The sequence below is a fragment of the Pistacia vera genome, unplaced genomic scaffold (genome assembly GCF_008641045.1).
Source record: "Pistacia vera cultivar Batoury unplaced genomic scaffold, PisVer_v2 Contig1477, whole genome shotgun sequence".
In the NCBI taxonomy this organism is placed as follows: domain Eukaryota; kingdom Viridiplantae; phylum Streptophyta; class Magnoliopsida; order Sapindales; family Anacardiaceae; genus Pistacia; species Pistacia vera.
The window spans coordinates 44339-54162 of NW_022195551.1; the positions used below are offsets into that span (position 1 = coordinate 44339).

General features: G+C 31.6%; 1 protein-coding gene across 3 annotated transcripts; it reads left to right on the plus strand.

The window, feature by feature from the left end:
- The first annotated feature begins 3809 nt into the window (after positions 1–3809).
- Positions 3810–7982, plus strand: LOC116124092 (histidine protein methyltransferase 1 homolog). 3 transcript variants are annotated; one of them, XM_031409802.1, is made up of 8 exons: positions 3810–3898; positions 4815–4991; positions 5136–5204; positions 5804–5870; positions 6036–6136; positions 6241–6285; positions 6504–6974; positions 7606–7982. In XM_031409802.1, the coding sequence occupies exons 2-8, from the start codon at positions 4857–4859 to the stop codon at positions 7774–7776; spliced, it is 1059 nt and encodes a 352-aa protein (XP_031265662.1). In that variant the 5' UTR covers positions 3810–3898; positions 4815–4856; the 3' UTR covers positions 7777–7982. The 3 variants fall into 3 exon arrangements, with proteins under 3 accessions (XP_031265662.1, XP_031265661.1, XP_031265663.1); XM_031409801.1 differs by lacking the exon at positions 3810–3898 and adding an exon at positions 3919–4082; XM_031409803.1 differs by lacking the exon at positions 3810–3898 and adding an exon at positions 3919–4082 and having other exon boundaries at positions 5142–5204.
- Positions 7983–9824: the final 1842 nt, after the last annotated feature.

A 9824-nucleotide genomic window follows, 5' to 3' on the forward strand; every position in this document is an offset into this window, starting at 1 on the left:
GCATCTTCAGTTTGTGGGAGTCCGGCAACAATCTCTTGGGTTAAGGAATTGCTTAGTCATGCCTGGATAAGGGTGTTGCATCTAACCCAATGTTTGACCATTTGTGGGTCTTCTGGTGGCAAGAGGGTTTCATCTATGAACCCCTCTTTGTCTTTTGTGATTAGGGCTCATCGGAAATTGCGAGCCCAGGTTGCATAGTTGTTAGAACCAGTGAGAGGTTGCTTCACGAGCACAAGCTCAGAGCCGTCAGACATCGGAGAATATAGGGGATCTCCTAGTATCTGGGTGTTTGACGGTGGGTGACACAAGTTGGAAGAGCGAGTAAGGATTTGGACCCGTCGGGTCGGATTTTGACCCATGAACCCAAAAGGGATTGGGCCATATGAACTTGTGTTTTTGCTTTGCCTAGTATTTTGGTTTTGTTGACAAGTTGGGTTGGTTTGGGTGAGCCCATCTGAATTGGCTGTGGAGTCTATTTGGCAACTGGTTTGGTTGTGGTCTAAGGCTGGTGGTAGTTTGCTTGTATCCATAGTGGATAAAGGTAGACAGTGTTCTGTTTATGGGAGTAAGACTAATCTGAGTGCCTTATTTTGCAGATTGACAAAACGAAGACTGGAGAGGATTGTTTTGAGCGGAAATGAAGCTAAGCTAAAAACTCTGATACCATGTCAGAAGCTGATCAGAGAGAGGCAAAAGCAGCAATTAAATTGCTAAGAGCATGCTGGAATAAAGAAGAAGAAGAAGAATTACAATTGTAATATTTGTATTTTCATTGTATTGTATGTTTGTACAAAGTCCTATTTATAGAAAAAAATAAAGTATAAACTAGGAAATAAAATATTGCACCTTAATGGTGAGATCACATGCAATCAGCCGATTAATGAAGAATAATTCAGGAAATCAAGCCTTAATCCTAGCTTGCCATATTGCATATTCATGATGTTTGCTTTCCGTATTACATCAATGTACATGGTTACCTTTTGCTCCAATCTTGGACATTGGTTCGAGTATTTAGGTTGGATTTAAATCATTAAACCATTTTTAAGGAAACCTATTCAGCTTTTTATTATTATTATTAGCTGTTATTTTCTCTTCACTTGTGGGCTCTCTTTATTATTTTATTATTTTATCCCATCAATTATTTATTATTTTTTCTCCTTTCCACAAATTCTATCTTTTACCTTACAAAAGAGAAAAAATATATATATATATTTTTAATTTGTTCAAATCACAAACATTAGGCACAAATTACATGAAAGAAACGCAACATACTTATCTTTTGTTTTCAAACATCCTCATTTTTCACATTTTTTAAGCATAATCTTCATCTCAATGAAGGTAAAATTAAATAAAATGCTTGGCAGAATTATTCATTTATTTTCATGAAAAACGTGATCTAGTTCATCTTTAATCTCTTTTTCTGTTTATATTCATTACATTAATTTTTTTTTTTTTTATCTATATTGTCTATTATATTAGAAGTGATTAAACTTTTAATTTTGTAAACTATGACACTATGTTATTCCTCACCAAAGGTTTTTTTTTTTTTTTTTCCCTATAAATAACTTGAGAATTTTGGTTCAATATTTTTAATTTTCTTTTAAGTCAATATTATATTTAGCATTTGCCAAAACCAATTAAAAATTTATTGTTTTTAGAGATATAAAGTCAATCAATGTTTGGGGAAAAAAAATAAAGTGTAATTTTAAGATAAGCTCAATGGACTTTTTCTTTTTCACTCATTATTAGTATAATAATGAGTAAACACTTTAGCCTTTTGAATGGATCAAATGATTCGATTACTAAAATTCAGAAAATTGGCAACCTTGACTCGATAAATAAACATTTTGATAGTGAATGTTTAATTATTTTAATATCAATTAATAAATACATAACCAGTGGCAAATCTAGTACTTGCTAAGAGCCCACCCTCAATTTAAAAAAAAAATATTAATATGTACAATTTCTGGATTTTAGTCTACCCTAACAAAGATATTAATGGACAAAAATATTAATATATAATTAATTTTTATTTTGGTCCATTCTAATAGAAATTTTTGGATCCGCTACTGTAAATAATATTGTTTCATCAAAATATAAAATTAAATTATAACAATATATAAAGTTGTAAATCAATGCCCTATATTAAGATAAATAATTATAGAAATAACATATATCAAAAAAATAATCAAACAGAAAAAAATAAGAAAAAATATTAAAAGAATTTCAACAAAATTAAATTGATTCAAAATATTACAAAATTTCTTCCTTTTAATACTTCATTAATGCTCATTTTTTTTTTTTTTTAAATATGGAATTGAAGGGTCAACTCGGAGTGCAAGAGTCAAAGTCAATTGTGAGTTTTATATGACACGAGGAGTAACGTTTTCTCAAATCGGCACCTGCAACCGCAAGTGGTGTGGACTGTGGAGTGGGTTGACTTGGACTCGGTTTTACTTCCAAAAGAGTACTACAGCCCGACCCGGCCTGGCATAGCCCACCAACCACTGGCTTTCTTTACAAAAAGCCTATAATTGTAACAGTGACACATAATTATATTTATTTCTTTGAAATATTTATTTTTTCAAAAAAGAGTGTCATTTCTTATATTTAAAAAGAAAATTATTTAAACAAAAATTAAAATGTAAGGGTTTAATGAGGACATTGAAAATGGATGAATGTTTTAGAGTATCTTTGATACTTTAAAATATTAATAGATAATTGTGCAGACTGCATTTATAAGTATTTAAAGAAGCACTTTTTTTTTTAATTATTTATTTTGGTTATTTAGCAATGAGTTCTCCAGCTGGAGAGGACGCTGTTAGTGCTTTTGCTTATTTGTTTGTAAAAGTGCTTTTATAATGAAAAAGTGTATAAATGATTAAAAAAATATCTTAAATTTAGTGGAAGACTTTATATTTGGTTTTTTTTTTTTTTTTTTAAAGTATTCTCCTTTCTATTTTTGTAAGATATATATATATAAAGTTATCGTTAATAAAGAAAAATAATTGCAATGAAATAGTCTATAATTGAACAACTTTTAGAAAGTTTGATAATAAAAAAAAATGTCCCCAATAATCAAAGAGATATAGTATGTATGTTTGTCATGTAATGTTATATATCTTGAGAGTCACTGTGCATCTTAACAACACATCCCAACGCTCGTTTTATCTTTTGAGTTAGTAATATATCATTAATTTATTATTTATATACCAATTAAACACTTAATTTGAAAATTTATTTTTTAAGGGAGATGGATAAGCCACGTAGCAATATCAAATAATTAAATAAAAGAACTATTTTGACAGTTAATAAAACGGATTAGAAAATATTTATATAAAAGCAAATTGTCGAGAGAATTTTATTTTCATCCTTATAGTTTTAATATATTCGTCAAATTTTCATCCTTATAGTTTTAATATATTCGTCAAGGACCTTCGTTTCAAATATTAACATTTTTATTCTTTGAGACTTTTAGATGATGAACTTGAAAATTACACTAAAATGATGAAAATAATCCTCTAAAAATGATTTTAAAAAAAATGTCTTACAGAAACAATGCTAATATAAATCCAAATCACTTTCCTTCAAGTTAGTAAGAACATATTTCACACTAGTGTTATTTGTGTAATGTATTTTTGTTATTTTTAGAAGGGTATTTCTGTCATTTTCAGCCCATCAAGTCAAAGGACTAAAATGCTAATATTTCGAAAAAGTGTCCTTAAAAAATAAAAGAATATCCGCATATGCTTGTCTAAATAGTCTAATGACATTAATCAACTACCTGAAAAATCACAGTGGTAATTACGCAATTAAGAAGAAACACAAGGGCAGTTTCGGAAGAAAATTGTTACAGTGAAGGCCAGGCCTGAAACGGAAGCTTCTGTGTAGTGTTTTGGTATTCCTTTTTGACTTTTGTTTATGAAATCTTTCTCTTTTCTGTGAAATTTCAGACTTTAATTTTGTCGTTCATTTCTCACCATTTATAATTAGCAATTAAATTAAATATTAATTACTATAAAAAGAGCCTTTACTGCCCTATCAGATTACCAAGATTCTCCAGATAATTCTTGTTTTCATAGGTGACCTCTTTGAACTTTTCTCTTAAATTATATTATGTTGTTGATTATTGTGAAATTTCATTGTAATTTTTATTCTGGGTTTTGTTCTTTTAAGTGATTTAACATGTGGGATGTCTTAGTTTTGGTTTTAATTTTGGTTTTGGCTTCTGGGTTTTGTTCTTGAATGCCATTGAACATGTGGGTTGGTTTTAGTTTTAGTTTTGGTTTTGGCTTCTGGGTTTTATTCTTGAATGCATTTGATCATGTGGGTTGCTTTTAATTTTCTTAAATATTTTATGGTGGCAACTTCATTGGGATCTGTTTTTTGGTTCTTGATGGCTTTGGTTTTAGTTTGATTTTGTTTTCTTCTTGTTTAAATTTTTTAGATTTTGTGTTTTGTGTTTTAGTCTATCATATTTTGCCAAGTTTGCATTCTGTTTATGGGTTTTGATTTTTGAAATGATTATGAGGATTTTCATTGGCTTTGTTTGCTGCTTGATGCTTTTTCCTTGTTTGTTTTGAGCTTAACATTGACTCTTAATTGGTTACTCTGTTAAGTACTTTGATGATCATATATGATTCTCTTGTTTGATATTCTGCTTCCCAATTTTTATTGATTTTGCATCAACAAAATTTCATGACTTGTGAATTCAGTTGATGTAGAGGGGTGGTTGATATGGATTTTTAAGATTTTTTGTTTTTGGGGTACTTGAGTGATCTAGATATTAATGGAAAATGTTGTTTTTTTAATAGGTTGTTCTATCTTGAGAATAGTTTTAAAGAGATCTAGGTACAATGCGTGCACCATCGTTGCTTGCACAATGCTTGCCTGGCTTGGTTCCGCAAGACCGAGGAAGCCATAGCATGTCCACCATTTCAGAAAGAGATGTGCATCTCCCGTCACCAGCTGTTGAGATTCTCCCTTCAAAGGTTTGTGTTTCTACTACTCAAATGTACCAGCACTGACCTGCTTTGTAGACTTTATTGCATAGCATAGAAATTATTTATCTTTTTTTTTGAGAGAGTTGAAGCTATAAATTGCATTACACGCTAAGACATCTTCCTTTTTGCAAGGTACAGATTGCACACCCATATAAATACGCGGGAGAGAATGTAGACTTGCAAGGTTTCAATGTGTTCAAGGTATGTCAAATCTTTGTTTATGAATTTTAGCTGATCAGCATCTATACTTTGTCTTATTCGTTGCAAAATTGATTAATGCGTAAAAACCTTGCAGTTGGTTTATCTGGCAGTAGTTTTTTCTGTCAAACCACTGGAATGTTCAAGTTTATGGTTTATTTTGTTAGTGCATTGGTGTTGTAAAGGTGTATATAGACGTTGATATGATTTTAAAGTGTGTGCCACTGAAATCCAATTGTAAAATATAGGTGCCTGTTTACATTGAAATCCACGCTTAAATATTTTCATCTATGTTGTTTTCGCCTTCCACCCAGAGGAATGGAGGGGAGGATGGTTAGTTGGTGGTTGGTTGGCTGAAAGTAGACTCTTCCTTTTCTCTCTCCCTTCCTTTGCACGAAGAAAACTGGGTTGCACTGCTTGGCTGTTGTTTATATCTTCTGTAACCATATTTATGGCTTTTCTAGAGGCCATTAGAGGAAATGCTTGTTACAAAGTTATGGTGCAATTATTTGTTATTAATTTAACATTGGGAATCAAAGCTTAATTTTTATGTCTAGTTCAATCTCTTGCTTAATTTTTATGTCTATTTCAATCTCTTGCAGGGAAGAGTTAGTGTTGCTGATATAATTGGGTTCTCTGGTTCAGAAACAATATCCTCAAAACCTGATGGTACGCAGTAAGAACTATAAAATGACTTTGTTCAATTTGATTTGGTGGTGATAGAGATTTTAGCTAGGGTAATATTTATGAGAGCAGTTTCCTCATCAATGCAAGGATAGGAATTGTTGGGACTGATTAATTCGATTCTAAAGCTTTGATTTTTCCAATATATAGGATTTCTAAAATCTTGGGAGGGCTCAATTGATCTTGTTAATGTTCTTAAGCATGAGATTCGTGATGGACAGCTGAGCTTAAGAGGCAAAAGGGTACTTGAGGTAATTCAGTCATAAAAAAGTTGTTAAAACAATAAGATTTAAATTATAATTTATCGTTTTCTATGACATAAAAGTTGATATCTTGGCTTTTTTTATTCTTACAGTTGGGATGCAGCTATGGACTTCCTGGGATTTTTGCTTGCTTGAAGGTATCTATTCTTTCTGTTCCTTTTTTATTTCTCTTTAACTCTAGTCATAATTCATTACATTTTTTCACATTGCACTTGGTAGCAACTACATTGGAGTTCTAACTAAGTAGTTCCTCGATGTAACCACTAGTTTTCTAGGTGTATTCTGATGTTAATAATTTCTTTTATCAAAATGGTTTTGAACTGTCTGAAAAAAAAGAAACTTCCAATTTATACAGGGGGCTTCCACAGTACATTTTCAAGATCTCAGTGCGGAAACTATTAGATGCACAACTATACCAAATGTCCTTGCCAATCTTGAGCAAGCTCGAGACCGGCAGAGCCGACAACCAGAGGGTCCCCTGACACCATCAAGGCAAACTCTGGCTCCAACAGTGCATTTCTATGCTGGTGATTGGGAAGAACTCCCCACAGTCTTGTCTGTTATAAGGAGTGACGTATCTGAAATGACAACAGGGATGAGCCTGAGCTTCTCTGAGGAGGATTTCATGGATGGATGTAGTAGCCAAGATGGTAGCATCATAGGACAGGATATCTCTTCAAGGAGGTCAAGAAAACTTTCAGGAAGCCGGGCATGGGAGAGGGCTAGCGAGGCAGATCAGGGTGAAGGTGGTTATGATGTTATTTTGATGACTGAGATCCCATATTCTGTGACCTCATTGAAGAAGCTATATTCACTTATTAAAAAGGTTAGTTTATTGTTTTCTTGTTCTTTCATGTCATTAAAACATTAGCATTCTTGTTCACAATTATCATCATGGGTTGATATATTAGTAAGGCGGTGAAACTTATAAAGATACAAACTATGAGTTTACATGCTTTTTCTCAATTTACTGTTTCTATAACGGAAATAAAGAGCCTTGTATAAGTTTGTTGGTTTTCCTGATATTGAATAAACTATGACCTGGATGCCATTAACTAGCCTTAGAGTCAGGTTTAATTGCTCTAATCTGGAGTTGTATCTCATTAGATATCTTCTAATCCTGTTGCTTTAATAGGAAGTTATTCATGTCAAATAAGGTTAAATATAAGAAATCTGGGATCTCAACAATTGCATTACTGGATTGCAAGTTTTCATTTTAGTACATTTTTGCTTTCTCTATCTCATTGCTTGTAATTTTCATTGTTTTGCCTTATGATTTGGTATCTCCTTCTGTTGCTGCACCATGAATCTAAGATTCAGTTTTTCCTAATTTAGCTCAGTGAACATATAAGAAAAGATTGACTGCTTTCTGGGCATAGAAGAAAAAGAAATATACTAGAAGTCCTGTCGTATATGTTCTCCATTTAATACTAGTTCTATTTTTTCGGCTTAACCAGTGTTTGAGGCCTCCATATGGAGTCGTTTACTTAGCAACGAAGAAGAATTATGTCGGTTTCAATAACGGCGCACGACACTTGAGGAGTCTCGTCGATGAAGAATCCATTTTTGGAGTTCATTTAATCAAGGAGATGACTGATAGAGATATTTGGAAGTTCTTTCTGAAGTGAACACAAGTTCATCACTGGACAAAATACCTACCAGACTCAACTACAAATTTTCAGATGCTTATTTTATTTATTTACATTAATCCCATATGTATAAATTATAATACAGATTACAAGTCCCATTTTTTTTCTTTTTTTCTTTTTTGGGGTTAGTAATAATGGAACCAGAAATAGAAAGCTTGGTATATATACATCCTAATTGTTCTGGAATGGCGTAATTTTTGTTTTTTTCTATTTACCATTTATCCCATTTAAAGTGTAAATTGAACCTTAATTAAATTTTCCAAGGTTGAATTAAATGTTCTTTAATTTGTTCATTTTCCTTGAGAGTGAAAGTATGCGGACTTTATCTCCATGTCAATATTCATTTTCACACCTTTTTTTTTTTTCCTTTTTTCAATCTTTTCGCCCAGAAATTCCATGACCAACAATTGATTAATGGATGTTATGAAGCTCTAGCTATGGAGTTTCGTTAGGTTCTTTTTATGTTAAGTTTGTCCTTTTAAATTAAAAGTGTAATTGCTAGATTAAAATTAAATGGAAAGTGTTTAAGATTAAGTCATAATTTAAGTTACTGATACCCTTTATTTTATTTTCATTTAATTACTTTATATATTTGTTTTATTTTTATCTAATCACTATATCAATAATAATTTCTAAAATGTAGAGTCAGAAACAAAACCCATACTATAATAAATTATGTCTACTAAAATTTATCATCAATAGGAAAATTTATCCATCGCTTTTTAATTTTAATTCTACGTTTATGTATATGTCTGAGTTTAAAATACTTGTGCAAATCTTTTTAAATGTTTTTGAATCATTTTTGTTATTGGATTGAGAAAAAAATAAATAAATAAATTGGGTTCAAGTTTTCACAATAAGACCAAAGACCTTACATATCAAGTCTGCCATAGAGCTAATTGTATTTATCCCATGGGGTTTAGCGTTTAGGTCCACTAAGGTCCAAATCTTGCAGTTTAAACTACTAGGAGAGGACATACCCCGCATCCTATTGTAAAAAATGTTTAAGAAAAAATGAACATTTTGGGGGTAGAATCTGAACTTTTAAAACTCAGGCAACATCAAAATGAGGGTTTGTAAGCAACAAAAATCATATCCAAATAAACTAATTAATGTAAACGTTTATTAAATTCAAGGAAGGTAAATCCTAGTTTTTTAAAACTCCGTAGAAAGTTGCTTGGAAAAATAAAAAGATTGTAAGAGGAACCCATTTTAATTTATATATTATACGAATAAACACAAATATTGATATTGGTTGTGTAGAGCGAATCCCTTGGAAATAAAACTACCAATCCAAAATTTTTCCTTATAAACCATGGAACTTGTTTTAGTTCATATAATAACATTGGATAGATAAACTTTGTTTCTTCTTTTAATTTTTAATTTTTTGAATCCCCAGACTTCGGATTTGTGAGAGAAATTCCTTCAATGACATAGTTTATTATATTGGTAGATCCTTTGTGAGTCCCGAGTTTGATCATTGGATATCTCCAATGGTTCACTTGAAAAGTGACGCTACCCTTAAGACCATTTATACAGACGAAATAGACGAACTGATGCAGGGGCCTTTAAGTAAGGCTCACTGAAAACTCCATGGCAGAAAAGAAAAACTTAAGAGGACTTAATCTACAGTCCACACTTTTGGCATTTCAAATACTGGGAGATTCCCCTCCCCCCTTCCCCTCAAACTAACAACCATTAAATAAATCTTAATTTTAAAATAACATTTTTTATGCAGAGACAAAATGCCTTTTAAGGCAACATTAACCTAACTTTACTGGAAAACAATAGTATATTAAATACACCTATTCTGCTCCAAGTTTAACATCTGATAGAATCAGGGGGTCTATTCCAGTAGTTTACATCGTAGGATCTGAACTAATAGACCAAACACTTGGGGGGGTAAATACAATCATCTCAAAAAGCTTTTTCTGCAAAATCCCATCTTAACAACCAACTCTTAACACTAAAACATCAAAAAGAAAGTTTAAATCCTCAGCAAAACCCAAAAGAAAAATGAACAGTAA

Bases quoted from the DNA above. Each gene is read 5' to 3' on its own strand.
- LOC116124092 (XM_031409802.1), top strand. From the start codon at position 4,857: ATGCGTGCACCATCGTTGCTTGCACAATGCTTGCCTGGCTTGGTTCCG. The intron at 5,871-6,035 runs GTACGCAGTAAG...TCCAATATATAG, and splicing joins AATATCCTCAAAACCTGATG to GATTTCTAAAATCTTGGGAG. The intron at 6,137-6,240 runs GTAATTCAGTCA...TTATTCTTACAG, and splicing joins GAGGCAAAAGGGTACTTGAG to TTGGGATGCAGCTATGGACT.